At 40.0% G+C, this 16924-nt stretch overlaps 1 protein-coding gene across 5 annotated transcripts in view; it reads left to right on the top strand.

Moving 5' to 3' along the window:
* Positions 1-16924, top strand: part of auts2a (activator of transcription and developmental regulator AUTS2 a) — a 348996-nt gene that overhangs the window by 308975 nt on the left and 23097 nt on the right. For all 5 annotated transcript variants that reach the window (XM_089126455.1, XM_089126454.1, XM_039676289.2 and 2 more), the window contains exon 6: positions 7168-7216. In XM_089126455.1, coding sequence (XP_088982581.1) covers positions 7168-7216 — 49 coding nt within the window. The remainder of the gene's footprint in view (positions 1-7167; positions 7217-16924) is intronic.

Raw genomic sequence — 16924 nt, forward strand, 5'->3', positions numbered from 1 at the left:
TTTGCTGATAATTTACTCACCTCCATGTCATCCAAGATGTCCATGTCATTCTTTCTTCAGTCGAAAATAAATAAAGGTTTTTGATGAAAACAATCCAGGTTTTTTTTTTCCATATAATGGATTTCAATGGGAACCAAACAGTTAAGGTCCAAAGACAGTTTCAGTGCAAACTGTTCAAAAGGCTTTAAACGATTCCAGACGATGAATAAGGGTCTTATCAAGCGAAACGATCGCTCATTTAAAAAAAAAATAACAAAGTTTAAATTTTATAAGCTCAAATGGTCGCCTTGCTCTGTTCTGTGATGCGCGTTTGTGACTCTCCTGTTCGAACTCGTTCATCAAAATGAACGAATCTTTTTTCGTGTCATTTGGTTCATTCAACGAATGAAATGAACGAGTTGAAAAGATTTGTTCATTTTGATGAACGAGTTCGAATAGGAGAGTCACAAAGGCACAATCACAGTTTGAGCTTATAAAACTTTTTTTTTTTTTTTTTTAATGAGCGATAGTTTCACTTGATAAGACCCTTATTCATCGTCTGAAATCGTTTAAAGCCCTTTGAACAGTTTGCAGTTTGCACTGAAACTGTCTTTTGGACCTTGAACCGTTTGGTTCCCATTGAAGTCCATTATATGGAGAAAAATCCTGGAATGTATTCATCAAAAACCTTAATTTCTTTTCGACTGAAGAAAGAAAGACATGGACATCTTGGAAGACATGGGGGTGAGTAAATTATAAGCAAAAGTTTTTTTTAAAAAGTGAACTACTCCTTTAAGTGGTTTGAAGCCAACAACAGGTGTTGCTGTTCCAGTATACAACACACGTACCTGTACATACACTGTCCTATTATTTCTTCTCTTGAACAGTGCAGCGCTTAGCAGATTGCAGACAGTGGCTGCCGGTGGAACCGGAGGAGCCTTATCGCTCTGGATGTCTGTTTGTGGAAAAGAACCGAGGAAAGCAGATCGCTCCATCTTTGCATCTGTGTCCGCAGCTCTTTTGTCTTGTGAAAAACCCTTTCCCCTTTTTGGAGCTAGCATTGTCGAGCTGGTGTTTTACACACCACTAATACCATCCCGAAGGCCTCCCAGAAGAGCTGGTCAATGCTCCCTCCTGACTGGCGAAGTTTTAAGTGTCACTAGAAATGGACCTTTCTTTTGAGCGTCTCTCAAAGGCTCTAGCTGAAAAGAGCACAGAGAGAACACAAGAGAGGAGATTACAGACAAGGGCCGGTCAGAGCTACCCTATTTAACACATTATATCCAGTCCCCTCAGGTTACACTTATGCACAGCAATATTTTAAAAGGGAGCGAGAGAGAATGAGGATGAGAGATTGCTTCCGTAATAGCCGTAGAGACCATAACAGAGTGCCGATCTCTTGTGATTGCAATCTAGCTCCGAGTTCCTATGAAATTAAACCATGTGTTTTGAGTGGGAAAGAAAGCAGGGAAGGGAATGAGAGGGAGGTATAAAGGAGAAAGGCAAAATGCAGCTCTGGTTACTTTGAAGCAGAGGATAAAGGAATGAAATATGAAAAAACGACAGCAGAAAGGGCTTATGGTCTATTGGTGGAATTTTACAGTCACAGACAGCAATTACTGGTATGCATAGCATAACCCTCGATATTAATGTTTGATCTCCTATTCCACTTTTCTGGCAAGCTTCACCAAGTGCTTATCCATCCATACCCCACTGCCACTTTAGATTAGTTTTTTAGCAACTCTGCGTCATGTTCTCTCTCTGCATTTCCTTCCATTTATTTCTCTCTGTTTCTCTCCCTGCTTTCTGTAGTCTGTCAGCGTTTCATTTGAATTAAAAATAATCTGCGCTGAGAGATCCGGACGTTGATTGTGGAGCGGAGAGCGGTAATCACAGGCTTGAGGTTTCGCTCAAATCTGATGATAGGCATTTAGGAAAGCGAGCTCTGATTTTGGGGACGAAGGCTGCTTTGGTGCACCTCATCCAAACCCTGACATGCTTCATATGTAATCATAATGTAATCATATCTATTTAATCAAATATAGATGAAAAAGGGACCTTTTTTATAGCCGAACCAATTTTGCCATGGTTACGTCCACATAAAAATATACTTATACAAGCATAATATTATGTAGTAAATGTGAACCTCAAATTTTTAAAAAAAGAAAGAAAAAATATTATTATGATTGGTTTAAAATTTGAATAAATGTGAAAATGTTTCCTGTTACAATTTTGTCCTGGCATTTTATTTGCAACTGCAATTAAAGTGCTTAAAAGGGTCAGTAGAACTCATTGCTTAAACATGGATCCATAACTGCACTTTGTATAAATAATTACCAATTATGTTGGATAATTACCAATTATGATTCCTTGAAACTCTCAAGGGTTTTCGATAGTGCCCCTGCTGACCACCTGATTCTGGGAGCAGGGGGCCCCTAAGCAGCACTAACCTGTCCTACACTGTCAGTCTGATGGGTCTAATAAGCTTCAGCTGCCTCTGTATTCTGAAAGTCTGTGGGCTAAACCTAGATAACCTCAGGCTTGTTGCGAGACAGAAATTAGCAGAGGGCAAAAATGTGTAAGGGGAAGTATTTTAAAAGCCTACCCCCTCCTCTCCCTTGAGTGGCATTGACTTCACTCGGATCACTTGGGATCACTATATTTAATTTATTTCTTACTGTCAGTTTATCCATATGACGAACCTTTCACACATACAGCCATTACTGGTAAATTATACTTAAAATGTGTGAGGAGGACCTTTAAAAAAGAATTATTATGATACTTGGATCTCTAACCCTTTTGGGTAACACTTTACTTGAAGGGGTGTGCATAAGACTGACACCTCCATAGACATTATGCATGTTTATGACAACTGTCATTAAGTGACTTTCGCTCAATAATGACATTTTGAATGCAAATATTACAATGTCTTTGTTATGACTTGACATAAACCAGAACATCATAACCTGTCAGTGTCTTTGTCATGAAAACTTGACAGAAATTTAAGTTAAACTGTCATGTGGTTGGCTTTGACATGGCTGTCATGAGTCCATTATAACTGTCATGAATATTTGTCGTGACCTCAACTACTAATTAAATTTGTCATTAATGGCTTCATGAGAGCCAATGTCAAAACCAACCACCTGACAGTTTAATGTTTTGTTAACCAATAAAGCTAGGTGGTTTCTTAAGTATGATAATTAATCTGCTATGTCATGTTTATGACAGGTTGTGTTGTCTTAGTAAAATTGTCATGACAAAGACACTGACAGGTTATGATGTATTGGTTTGTCAAGGTGTCATAACAAAGACATCTCAAACAATGTCATATTTGCATTAAACATGTCATAACTGAGAGAATGACACTTAATGACAGTTGTCACAAACATGCATAAAACTTCCTTCATATTCATAACATATGTCATGATTATAAAGGTGTCATGTTAGTGTTATGCACACCCCTTCAAGTAAAGTGTTACCAAATTGGGAATAAAATTGAAAATGTTTCCTGTTAAAATTTTATCCTGGCATATTTGTTGCAAATCCAAAATACCTGTTCAAAAATACCGGTTAATTGGTTGTGGCAATTTACCAGTAAGGAAAGTTGTAACATTACCAGTAAATTGCCATCATGATGCTCTGTGTGAATGCAGAATGAAGATTACCAATATGAGTATGAAGTCATAATGCACTGCTTTTGGCCAATCATAAAATTAGTATGGAGATGCAGTGATTACTCCGTTCTGTTTGCAGTAACCGCCGCTGTTTTTCAATAGTTTATTATGTAAATATATGCACTAGATGGAAGTCTTTGACTACTGTGCCACATCTCACATCTTTTTCAACGTGTTGAGCTTGAGACCAAGCCTTCTTTTCCATCAATCAGCGCTGCGGCTCTGCAGTTGGATTATGCGCATCTCGTATTTTTAAGAGAAAAAGTTAACATGCTTTAGTAACACCTCTGTTCAGCATTACTTAATATTTGTTAATGTTAACTCACACATGAACTAATGCATCAATTCTCATCAACAGCATGGTTAGATAACATTAGTTAATGCATTAGTTAACATGAACAATGCCTGTAAATAGCTTTACATAGCAGTTGACTCAACATTGAAACTCACCATGTTACCCTAAATGTAAAAAAAAACTGTTGTGTACCTTATCAACCCTCTTATATATATGGCATTGATTTGTTGCAAATAATGTAATAATACTTTTTTTCCAGCAATTTTGTTCACAATAGATTACACATGTTGAACTTTATTTTAACTCACACAGAAAAATAAACTCATGTCTGTTGTTTGGTTGAGGCAGATGTTGGAGGTTGAGTGCATGTGGTGTTATATTGATGGAGTGTGGCTCAAAGGAGATCCAGCAATAAGCTAACTCATTCTCTTACTCTGTTGGGGCCAGTCAAGGTCAGAGGTCACTGCAATGCGAGTCCCTTGTTAATCCATTGACCCGCAGTGCAGAGGGTTAAAACTGGTTTGCCAAGCCACAGGACCCCAAATCAGTCAGATTAAGGAGATTTTCCAGGAATGTCCGGCTTTATCTGAAGATTGCCGGATTGTTTGGGTTTGAGTGGCCATGGACTGAGGTTAGTGGAATTAGATCTTCAGGCTTTTCTGCAAACCCTGGGGGAAGGAGGTAAATATTACACCACGGTTTGGAAACACAATTAGCATCGGTCTTAGCGTATAATTGCTAAAGACGTGGTTGATCAGTTCAGTCTTTAATTCTTTTTCCTGGTGTTAAATATCCCTCCATGTTAGTCCCAACAACAAACAGTGCAGCTTGCCATCTTGTTATTTTCTAAAGGTGTTGTCACATTTACCGCTGCTTGCCAAACATTTGTGAGCAAAATCCTGTCATTTCAATAATTAATGTTATCTGGAATTTCACGTAAAGGCTAAGTTTTTTATGTTTCAAATTCACCATTTTTTGACCACCAGAACACTGCTTGGTTTGAAAGTGACTGTTGTGTGCGGTTTTCTACTCTATTGATAGTGTAATGGATCTATTTCTCAGCGAAATTTCAGGACATCTTTGCCCCTGCTTTGCCTTTTTGGACATCTTTGCCCCTGCTAATTATTCAGCAGGGCAAATTGTGCTTTTCTGGGTCAGCCTGGGTGATTTTAACCCCAATGAAGAAGGCTGTGGCTGAGGGAACCAGAGAGGTGTGTGCTGCTCATGAAGAGAGTCTCTGTGTCTCCCTCCCCTTCACAGTAGCTGCACCCTACTGGGAAATTCATTAGTAGCTGACATCATCCTCACTCCGGCCAGAGAGTGAAAGAATATCATTCTATCCCAGTTCCCTCCTCCTCCTCCTCCTCCTCTCTCTCTTTCTCTTGGTCGCTCCATCTCCTGTTTGCACTTAGGACTCCGCTACCAGGAACTCTCATTGAGCACCGCGCGCACACACCCTCGCGCGCGCTCTCACACTCATCGTCTGTCCGGTGAAGCTGAGCGAAGGAAGCACGCTCCGTGTGTGCGAGGCAGAAAGAAGCAGGGGGTAGAAGCTGAATGAAGTCAGGTTAGAATCAGGAAGTGGGAGGACTCGGTCGCGCTGTGGGTGAATGAGAGAGTTTGTATGGATACAGGCAGCACTTGCGCGAGGAACGGGAGCCAGCGACAGGACACGAGCTTGAAACGAGCGACGATTTCGAAGAAAGGAAGCGGCGGTCGAGGTTTTTAGTGCGGTTTTACTCCACCCAATCTGCATATAGGAGGAAAATACTGTACGCTTTGTTGGATTTTCTAGCTCTGCACAAGCGCACGGGAGAGAGGCGCGCGGATGGTTTGTCACTGAGCGCGCCCCTGACACAAAAGCACATAAGCGGCAGCTACCGTGAAGCGACGGTTGGCGAGGATTTCAAACGGTCAATTCGCGCGAAGGGGGCGAACTGAAGGATTTCTCCACTTTTCAGCGCTCTTGGGTTCCAGACACATGTCTGCCTTTGTCCGGGAGCCTCTCTTGCTTTGAGCTCTGGATGTTTTTCTTCTTCCTCCTCTTCTTCCATGGGAAAAGGCTTCTTATTTTGCATGGCTGTCATTCTCTCAAAGGGAGCGAGAGGAATTCGCCGCCTGTTTATGGATTACATTGTTTGACAAGCAGAATGTGAAACGGCGTATTTACGAAACCTACTAAAAGTGATTTCTTGACTTATTTTCCTCCGTGCCAATCTCGCCACATTGAAAGGTACACCGCACCTTCATATCCCTCAAAAAATGTTTTAGTTCAGATCGATTACCTCAATGTCATTCGACGTTTTATGGAAATTTTACAGCAGTTTCATTGGATTACTCGATGGCTGGAAGATTTTAAGCGTTGTTTTCTTTTTCTTGTCGCTGGTTGTGAATAAATATATTTGAAATCTCTGCAGTGAATGTTGCCTGATGTTTTTGTTTGTGGTTTGAATAAAAAACTAGCGGTCACGCGAACGCATCGTTATGTGGAAATCTCTTGACGTCATGTGTTAATGAATGCATATCACCTTGTTATTATTATAATCATTATTATTGACATTTTTAGATCTTTAAATTACCATGACATTTTATATACATAGCTAGTTTTAAATGTAGCCTACTTAAAATGTGCACATATTTGGGAGGGTTTTCGTAACTTTTATCGTTTTTGCCTCGAGCTGGTTATGGATATTGTGTTGCTAAACCTGTCAGAATAATTGTGTTCAAATGAGCTGTTTTGTGTCCAATGTGTATCCAATGAAAGACGTAGGCTACAAGGTGCATCTTTACAAGTTAACTTCACGCAAAATAAATTTTTCTGTTTGTTATTATTTTCTTGGTTAATAATTGCAAGAGTGGAGAGCCAGGTCAGATGCTAATGGATGGACTGCAATGGTTCTATCTTTGTTGCTGGTTAGCCAATTTAATTAGCCGATGCCCCTTTGACATCACATTGTCGCTTAAATAGGCGTTCATTACCTAAATGCTGTGTAAATTGCAATGCTGGATGTTTGCACAATAACATCAATGTTAATGCTTTCAACCCGTTTCAAGTGCAGCGCATCGTTTTGCGCATGGAGCCACAGTGCCATCCAGTGGCCGCTCTTGGAAGAGACTGAATCTTTGCGCTCATTAGTGCTGCGCAACCTTTGATGATGAAGCCCACCTGCTTAGTTCTGAAGCAGATGTACTGACTCTCTTTTTGTCGCTCTCTCTCAGGGCTCAGATGCCAGCTCAGAGAAACTCTTCAGCACAGCTGCAGTTAAAGGTATGGTTGTCTTTCTTTATTCCATACTGCCAATATGCTATTTATTGTGTAAATTACAGTTCTGTAATAGTGAAATTGCTGTTGACAGATTATTATACCTGTCCCATGGAGGCACATACTCAAAATGATTGTTGTTTTCTGTAAAATTACACTTTATTAATTCCAAAATTACATTAAAATATGTGAGAAATAATCCAGTCCTTGCAATGTTTTATAATGTAGGTATTGTATGATTTCCGGAAGCAGCATGCTGTTTTTGATGTGTTGCGAGACGAACTTGAATCCGTCACATTATACCAGACAACCTTATTTACCAATATCACATTCAGATTACGTTTGATGTGTTTTGCTTTCTGGGGCGGCACGGGAAATAACGCATTTCCTCGAGGCCGACTGCGATTCCATTGACAGACACAGTGTGTTGTATCCGTGCTTTCTCACAGCGTATGGGCTCTGAGAAATCCATCCGAGCCACTCTGTTAAACAGATCCCAATGTGCTGCTGAGTGATGAATGAGAAAATCCATTTCAGGCGCGCAGCATGTGTAAACGCCACACACTGGGTCCCATGTGCAGTGGCGTCTGGCTTCTGTTATGGAAATTGATTAGTTGTGAAATGCTAAATAAAGGTGCTGGATCTGCGGCACAGACGGTAGTAGAAGAAGCAATTCTACCCTGCTGGCTTGATACTCCGTGTGCGATATTGTTTGCCGTGTCTATTTTAAAAAGCCCGCTTTGAATTTATACATTGAGGAGCTGCGATGTGCGCACCGTCTGTTCTTTGTGTGCATGTAAACGTCCTGCCATGTGCGTAGGAAGTTTGTTCGTGTTGAGACTGCGGTAAGAAGTCAAAGGATCCGAGGCATTGAGAGCGGAGTCAGTTGAGTTGCTTTTAAAACCTCAGTGTCTTTAGACAGCAGGAGCCCATCAGCACACTGCTAATTTGCTCTTAAAGCCTTTGGAATTTGAGCTCCCCCATTTTACAAACCCCAGGCAGGCCAACATAATAGAGCCCAGCCTTGTGAATCCACATTCCTCTGTAATGGTGCGTTACTAGGATGGAGAGCATGATGGGTGGGGTGGGGAGGGGGCGACGGAGTCTGGAAAGAGATCTGACCCCGGGGAGGACGTGAGGGAGAACAACTGATTGATGCCGACAAGCCTTTTTCCCCTTGCTTCACTCCTTCGGGACTCCAAACACATTTCCCACATTCTGCTCTTTGAAGGTCTTTAGAGGGTTGATTTGTGTGGTTCAGAGGGGTGCTGAATTGCGTCCCTTTTTTTTTCTTTTTTTCGGAAAGGCTTTCCCTCCTGGAGACGCCTCTCCGTGGCCATTACGACCCCCCTGAAAGGATTAAAACTCTCTTTATGCACCTTAAACTAACACATGCCGTTGACTAACACCTTAAACTAACACATGCCGTAAACAAACTGTTTGCAAACATACTTTTTTACACCAGTAAAGTTGCAAAACATTAGAGGGTACATTGAACGCAACTATGAAGTAGTACGATTATTCTTATGGATTGTTTTGTAAGATTCTTTTACAGATCATATTTTTATGTCAAGCAGTTATTTTTTCTCGCTATGAAAATAGAGTACTTCTAATATGTCAGCTAATTAAAAAGCACTTGTTAAGTAATGATCATGATCTCTATATTCAATGTAAAGGCAAGTTTCTAAGTTTTAAAATGACACCTATTTTGTGTTAGGTAAGCAAGTGGCTGTTAAGTAATGTGATAACTTGGTAGCAAACCGCTTTGGATTTAAAATGTCACGATGAGCGGTGATTAATTGATTAATTAAACAACAGTGGTAATTTCTGTAAATTGAAATCCCTATTATGAAGTTTTTATGAAGTAATTTTATTATGTGTATAAATTGAGACTGACATTGTATTGGCCACATTTGGACTTGGACAGGTCGCTCACTACAGACCCCTCTCCAGATACCCTCTCTCTCTCTCTCTCTCTCTCTCTCTCTCTCTCTCTCTCTCTCTCTCTCTCTCTCTCTCTCTCTCTCTCTCTCTCTCTCATGTCTAATGCACAATGTAATATTTATGTATGTTTAGTACTTGGTTTGGTTGTAAACAAATAACAGAACCTGGTCAGTTATATCTATAACTATATTTATATATATATATATATAAATGAGCAGCTCCCCCTGTCAATGATCTTGCACCCTCTCAGCACCTGCGTAAAAAATTCTCTGGCGCCACCCCTGCCTGTGTGGATTGTGTAATTTCTCTGACAATGACATTGTCAAGAGATTGAAAAAGAGGGGAATAGAGGCTGAAGAGAAGGAATGAAGAGGCAGAGAGATGAAGTTTGAGCCAGATGAGAGTTTTTAAGAGCTGGATGGATAGATGTGGAGAGCTCTTGAGATAGCGGAGCACTCGCTGAGTGCTGTAGTCTCACAAATGTCTGAAGCTTCAGGAGTGTATGTGTGTTAGTATGAATGTTTGCATTTCCATGTGCTTGACACTGGCATTAAAGGCTCAGCTGAAGGTTCATAATGCTATAGGTACAGTAAATAACTAGAATAACAAAGTGCTGTAAAACATTTGCATAGTTAAAAAAATTATTAAAATAATATAGCCTAACAATAACCAGTTAGCAACACCAAGCATCATAATGGACTTTTTTTGTAAAATAACTGGAAGCGGTTGACACTGGAAGCCTTGCACTTAAAGTTAAAAATGGTTCGTATCGTAGAAATAAGCTGGATAAAATATATATTTTTAACTCTAAAATCTGATTGGATGGGGCACATTTTTAAACTATTAAATAAACAGGACATGATCCCTATACAAAACTGTGCCTGCATTTTTTTTTTTCCTTAATTCAGAAAGTTGTGCTCATGTATTGATCTTGTGCCATTTTGTTAGCCTTAAGTCTACACTGCAAATGAGCTTCTCTTTAAAGCATTACAAGCGATGATCGCATTTTATTATTGACAAAGCTGTGATAGTCAGCTCGACTATGCTTCCTCATGCTGAGCAAGACATATCTCGGTGGATGTGGCTTCATAGTTTGTATAGAGACGGGCTGTAATTTATGGCTCTGTGAAAGTGTGTTTGATGAGAGATGGGCTGTAATTCACAGCACACTGCATTTGTAGTCTGCAGTGATGTCTCATCCCCTGACACACAAACACACAGAGGTTAACACACCATGGCCATCATCCTGATTTACTGCCCAAGGCCAGTAAACAATAGCACCACCCACTCTCACAGCCTGCTCAGTGATGCATGAGTTTGTCTGGATGTCCTTATGTATGAGTAAGCATTGTTGTATGACCATATGAATATTGTTTTTTTTCCAGTAGACTTGCTATAAGTGGTTTTCCTGCCATGGGGGAAACAAGAGTTTGTTTTAAAACAGCTTTAAGTAGAGTCGCACACTAGCGGAGCTGGAGGAGAGGTGGAGATGCCGTGGAACTGGTGATGAATTGGAAGTCAGACACTCGTTTAACGCTATCCATCATCTCAGTCCGTCCCGCCTGTAGCCATAACACAGCCATGACTGCACTCCTACACTCCTCTCTCTCAATTTGTCCCTCTCTCTCAAAGAGGTCATTCTGAGGTTGTTCCCAAACCCCAAAGGTTGAAGGACTAAAGTAAATCCATTCATCTTGGTGACTGGAGGAGGATGCAGAGAGAGAGGAAGAAAGAAATGCTAGGGAGACGAGTCATTGTGTAAACATTACTATATCCGACATGTCACAATAAACGCGGAGAGTCTGGAAGCCATCAAGCTAAATGAAAGTTATGTACAAATATGAAAATGGGCTGCACTCCAGAGATAAACGAAGAGCCTACTACTTAGGGGCACACGGCAACTGCTAGCAACACTTTTGGACTTCTTTTTTCATGTGACGTTGTCTTTAGGTATGCAAATTATCGATTAATTCATTAATCGTTATTTGATCGACCATTGTTAGAATGTTTGGTTTCTTTTTTGCCCTAAGTTTGTGTCGGGTTTCTCGCGTGAGAATCTCGTGTCACGTTCGCAATGTTCAATTAGCCGAAAATTCATTTAATTTAATCGAGTAAATTCTTGTCGACAATTAATCAATAATCGATTAACCGTTTATATACCTAGTTGTCTCATCAGAGAAGAAATGAGGAAAGTGGAATCACTCAATAGCGTCACAGGTCACCTTTGTGGTTTGGAATATATTTAAGTCTAAATGTAAACTCTAAATGTGGGAGATTAATTCTAGTTCAGATGCCATGATGAGCTCAGCTATGTTAGAGTGCATACAAAACAGTCTCTAATTTTCATTCTCATTGAGTTTGCTTGAGTCAAAAAGATCTTAAAGTGTTGTAATTGTATTTAATGACAGTGTGTTTTTTCAGAATCCACTCTGAGATTATTTATCAATTATATGCCACTGTTCAAAAGTTTTGGGTCAGTAAAGTTAAATAAAAAAAGGATACTTTTATTCAGCAAGAATGCGACAAAAGCGACAGTAAAGTTTTTGATCAAAAAAAAAAACTTTTTGATCAAAAGCGACAGTAAAGATTTATAAAAAAATGTAATAATGCTAAATGTTTCTTGAGCAACAAATCAGCATATTAGAATGATTTCTGAAGGAATTAATACATTTGTTATAATATATTCAGTAGAAAACTTATTTTAAATCATAAAATCATACTTTTTTGCTGGTTTTTATTTATTTATTTATTTATTTTTTTACAGATTTTACATTTTTTTAAACTTTTTTTAATCAAATAAATGCAACCCTGGTGAACCATACCACAAACTTTTGGATATTAGTGTATTTGTGTGTTTATATGCATTTCACAATGCATTGGCAATTCAAATTGGACTTGTATGTTCTTTGTCTGTGCTTAATCTGAAAAATCTATGCATGTAAAATATCGTCTTACCACCTGCATTGTACTTGATACTGTAGATGGTGGTTGACTGACACGAATGCGTGACAGATACTAAAAGCAGAAGTGAAAAGGGTCCCTGTAGTTGTAACCCTGCCTTACACCTGTGATGACATCACCTTGTAGGTCCCATTCCTTCTGTTTGGACAAGATGAACATTTATTTTATTTTCTCTCCCCTCTGTTTCTTTCCCTCTAGCTCCCAATTTTTCGTCTTTTTCAAGGTCTGTCATATAATGTTGTCCAATTATGCATATGACATTTCAAGGTCTCTGTTGCGATTCGTAAATGGCTCCCAACAAGGTGTGTGTTTTTATGTGTGCTTAAAGGGCATATTGCAAGTTAGAGGACCCAACGAGTCAATGTATAGAAAAATAATGTAGGAACTAGATTTTGTTTCAAATATACTTAATTTTCTGGAGTCGTTTTTGTGAGAAAAACGTTACTTTCGCGTCTGAAAATAGGCTTGACGTAACAGGCGGGAGAGTGGTCGATTCAAACAACAGGAAAACAATGGATCGCAATGACATTTCGGACGCTGAGGAAATTGTTCATACTTACTCGTATGATGGGCCACAGCCATACAATTATGAGCCTGCTATGCTGCCAAGAGTGCAGGGACAGGCCAGGATTAATGTTAGACAGAACAATGGTCAGAGACATTGTTTGAGTTGTGATGTGAGGAGAACCAGTGGAGAGGTGCAGGTGTCTTGGTGAGAGACCAGTCTTAGCTTATATATACACATTCGCTAACGATATACACTGTGCTCACAATATTGTACAGATTATTACAATCGTATATCCAGCCAGCAGACGTTAGTATGTTTTGGGTAGATTTATACTATTAAATGTATAAAAACTATACTTGAGTACATACATACTCAAGTACATTTTTAATACATAATTTTCCCCTGGGTTACATCATAAACAGAGTAATTTTGTTTTTCAATTACAAGTTGCCTCTATTTAAGGCATGACTACCTGCTAAATCACACTATTTTGATGCCAATGGTATAATAAATGACGAACAATATTCTTGCTTCAGCATCCCATTTTAAACTCCATCATATTGCCAGAATGATAATCCTCCAATCTGAGGTGAACGCTACACACGACTGCATTTTTCGTCGTACAAGGCATTTTGTGCTGAAGTCTCTGATTTGAAGTCGTCTAAACACAACTATGCCATTAAGACTGAAAGAGGAGCTGTTGCAGCTGAATGAAGTTCAGGAGGTAAAGCAGTTTTCCAGAATAGCTGCTAGATGTTTTTCTATAGATGAGCACCAGCCTGAAGTAGGATCAAGCTGGTCGGGAACTGTGACCTATAAAAAGGCGAGAGAGAAATAACTTATGGACACCCATGGTGGTAGCCGAGGATAGACACTTGTGACTGACCACCTTCTGGGTGGGATAACTGCCTCTCTGCCACCCCTGTGGTCCCTCAGGGAGAGAGCTCCTCATTCAAATAGTAAACACTGAAACGCTCAGTTGGATAGCGGGGGGTAGAGGCACAGCTGGTGAACAGACTGAGTGCAGAATATGAGCTCAAATCTAGGAAAAGTAGAGAATTAATTGCTCCCTGAAGAGTTTATGCTTCCTAACTCAAGCCTCCCTCCATTTCCCAGGATTCCTTCAGCTGACTCTCACTCATACCTATCCATGGTAAAAGTAAATACCTTTTTGTCCTGCAGGCCAGGAAAAGGAACACCTCTCCTCACCCCATTCGCTTTTCGTTTCCATCACTTCTGCTAAATGCTCTGTTGAAATGTTAGTCAGAAGTCTCAGAGCTCCCCATTTGAGAAATCACTCAATCCATTACTGATTTGTGATTAAAATGGTTAAGATGATTGAAATATTGCGCCATTTTTGGCATGGTACTTTTTTTGCCCAGGAGTGTATTTTACAGCATTTTTTGAGAGTTTTTTTTCCCCTTGAAAAAATTTGCCATGGACCATACCTGATATACCCCAATTAATTGATATCGAATTCAGATCAAATTGTGAAATTTGTGTCAATACCTTGCCCTAGTTTGGACCACTGTGTAATTATCATTACCTGTTTTTAGTTATCATTCTTGGTGTAAACAAGCCTATAGCCTTGTTAGAACCTAAGAACCTTTTAAAAATATAAAAATATGAATCATTATGTTTTTCACATCATTAACGTAGCAAGATGCTAATTAAATTACTTTTTTCTCCATTATTAGAAAGCATTTCTGATTGATTATTTTTCAGACACAATATTGTTTTTAGACTACCTTTGTTCCTATAAATGTATAGGTCTGTATAGAGCAAAATCAGGCCACCTGAAGACCGTGCTCAACTCAGGCCAGCTTGTGGTTGCTTCGGAGAATTCTTTGCTAAAGGGAAAATCCAATGTGTGCTTTCTTATAAATAAGCAGTAATGAAGTGTGAAATATTCCATTTTATCACGATTTCCACACTCAGGCCTTTCATAAGCTGTATGAAGAACTGTCCCATACGCAGAATTGTCACCATCTGTTCCAGATTACATTGCTCTTAGAAGATGCTGTTTGACTTCAGTTTTAAATGGCAGCCTTTATCCTTGCATCAAGTTCTATTCAAACAGTGACATTCTAAACCAGATATTTAAGTTTGGGCCTCAATGCTCGGGCTTAGGGGACACTGGAAAAACAAACAACTCACCCAGCTGACGGCTGCTGCTTATTAGATACAACAAAAACACACACACATATGCATTGAATTCTGATGGCTAGTGCCACCAACATACACTCTGGAGACTCACACACACTGGTTAGTTTGCTTCCTTTGGCCTCAGATATGTTATATGTTTCTATACTCGGCCCGTCACAAGTATGTGTGTCGATGTGTCCATCTGAGCCACTGCCTCCTCTGAGAGTGCTGCCCTGCACAGAGCCGGCATTGTTCTAATAGTAACCCAACCCAAGGTCTTGCAGGGTTTGAGGGGGTTCTGGGTTGCCCAGTGACTCTCCTATCCTCTGTTGTATTGAAGGGTGTGTTGAGAGACTCCCGAGGCAGCTGGCTGTTTTGCGTTCCCTTAGCATTTCAAATAAACGAAATAAGACGTATAGCAGAATACTTCACCAGCCTTGCGTCACTCACTTCAGCCACTGTTTCCTTCGATCAACACAAGAATGACCAATTGAGTTTGATTTTAACGGAAGAACTTGTTAAAGTATATAGCAAGAAGGGAGCAGATGCAAACATGTGAATAAGAGAGAAGAAAGAGAAACCCTGCTTTGGATTTTGGATTTATTTGGCAACAGGTTGAGCCAAAGGATTGTTTTACGGCCATGCCCTAGGAAGGCGAGTTTCCAGGTGGCTCAGTTCTAACACCCCTTAGGCATACACACACAAACAGCATGTGCGTCTCTAATCTCTAACTTACTGAAACATGAGTCTTGGGTAATGAGGGGTCTTTACACACACACAGGCTGTGTGAGCTGGTAAGTGCCAGTTTTGGTAGGCTGTTGGAGGACTTATGTTTCCAGAGATCTCAGTGAAGGGCAGCATTCTGTCCCCCGTGTTACACATTCAGAGAGACAGAGAGGCACTGAGTGCAGTTTCTGCCCTGTTTGAATGGATTAAACACGTTTAGCTGTGAAACCTGAGTGAGAGAAAGGACTGATTGAAGTTCCCTGAGGGACACACCACTAATGGTGATCTGAAGAGGAGGAATTCAGGTGGTGTCAAAGTGTTAATATTGCAGGAACTGCACTCACTCACTTATTAATATGCACACAAATACTCACTTTAAAATAGTTAGTAGCAGGTATGCATGATATATTGAAATCAAGTTATATCATATGTATGATATGATATACGCAATATATATATGATATATGCAAGCTGTTTGTGAGGAGGCTTTACTCTATGTATGCATGCATGCATGCTATGTATGCAAACATCTCTCAGAGAGTGCGCAAGTACTGAATAGTGTAAAATCCCTTGAATGTTTAAACTGATAAGACGTGATAATGATAAACTTTAGTTGCCATGCGTTATTTGTTTGTGCAAGTGAATATTCTGTCATGTCACGACTCCTAAATGCGAGAGTGTGTTATGCCGCCTGCAGCGCGCTTTACTCTTGCCTTGTGAAACCTGTTTTGAGAGCGAGAGAGATAGAGAGAAGGACGCAGCACCACTGAACACTCACAATTTGTGAAATTATGTCTTGGAGAAAGTTTTAAAAAGATTGATTTGATTTTATACTCTGGGGATTAATTAATTTACTCATACAATCTACTTGCTAAAATAAATCAATGTTTTCAGGAATTTTCTGCATTATAAGTTGGAGACCTGTGGCAGTTATTAAAATTATGCGCAATACCCGCAACCCCACGCCGAAATTCGAGCCCTGCTTGAATGGACAATGATGAACATACTTAGACAGTTTGTGAACCCTGTTTTGTTTTCAGACAAAAAATTCTACTACAAATGCTACTGTCGCTCATCAACAGCAGCTAGCCGACAAGAACAGACCTCCGTTGGCTAGACCGTCCCATTTAACATCGCTCAGTATCACCTTTGCGGCCGTCAAAAACGTGGCCTTTGAAGTACGAGTCCTTTAAAGGATGCAGCCTTTGAATTAGATACAGTCAGACACTGTGTTCTCCACCTTCTTAAACACTATGGTACAATTCACTGGGTTAAACCACTCACCGCTGGGAAGCTGTGTGTGTCATTCAACCACTGCACATGACACTAGTTAAATGGCAGGACAAAACAGCAATCACAAGCAGCAGGTGGACCTGCTAGTTGAGTAGGTGTGTGTGTGAATATAATCTCTACTGGTGTGTTCCTTTGTC

Source organism: Pimephales promelas, chromosome 23, assembly GCF_988280905.1.
Source record: "Pimephales promelas chromosome 23, fPimPro1.hap1.1, whole genome shotgun sequence".
Taxonomy (NCBI): domain Eukaryota; kingdom Metazoa; phylum Chordata; class Actinopteri; order Cypriniformes; family Leuciscidae; genus Pimephales; species Pimephales promelas.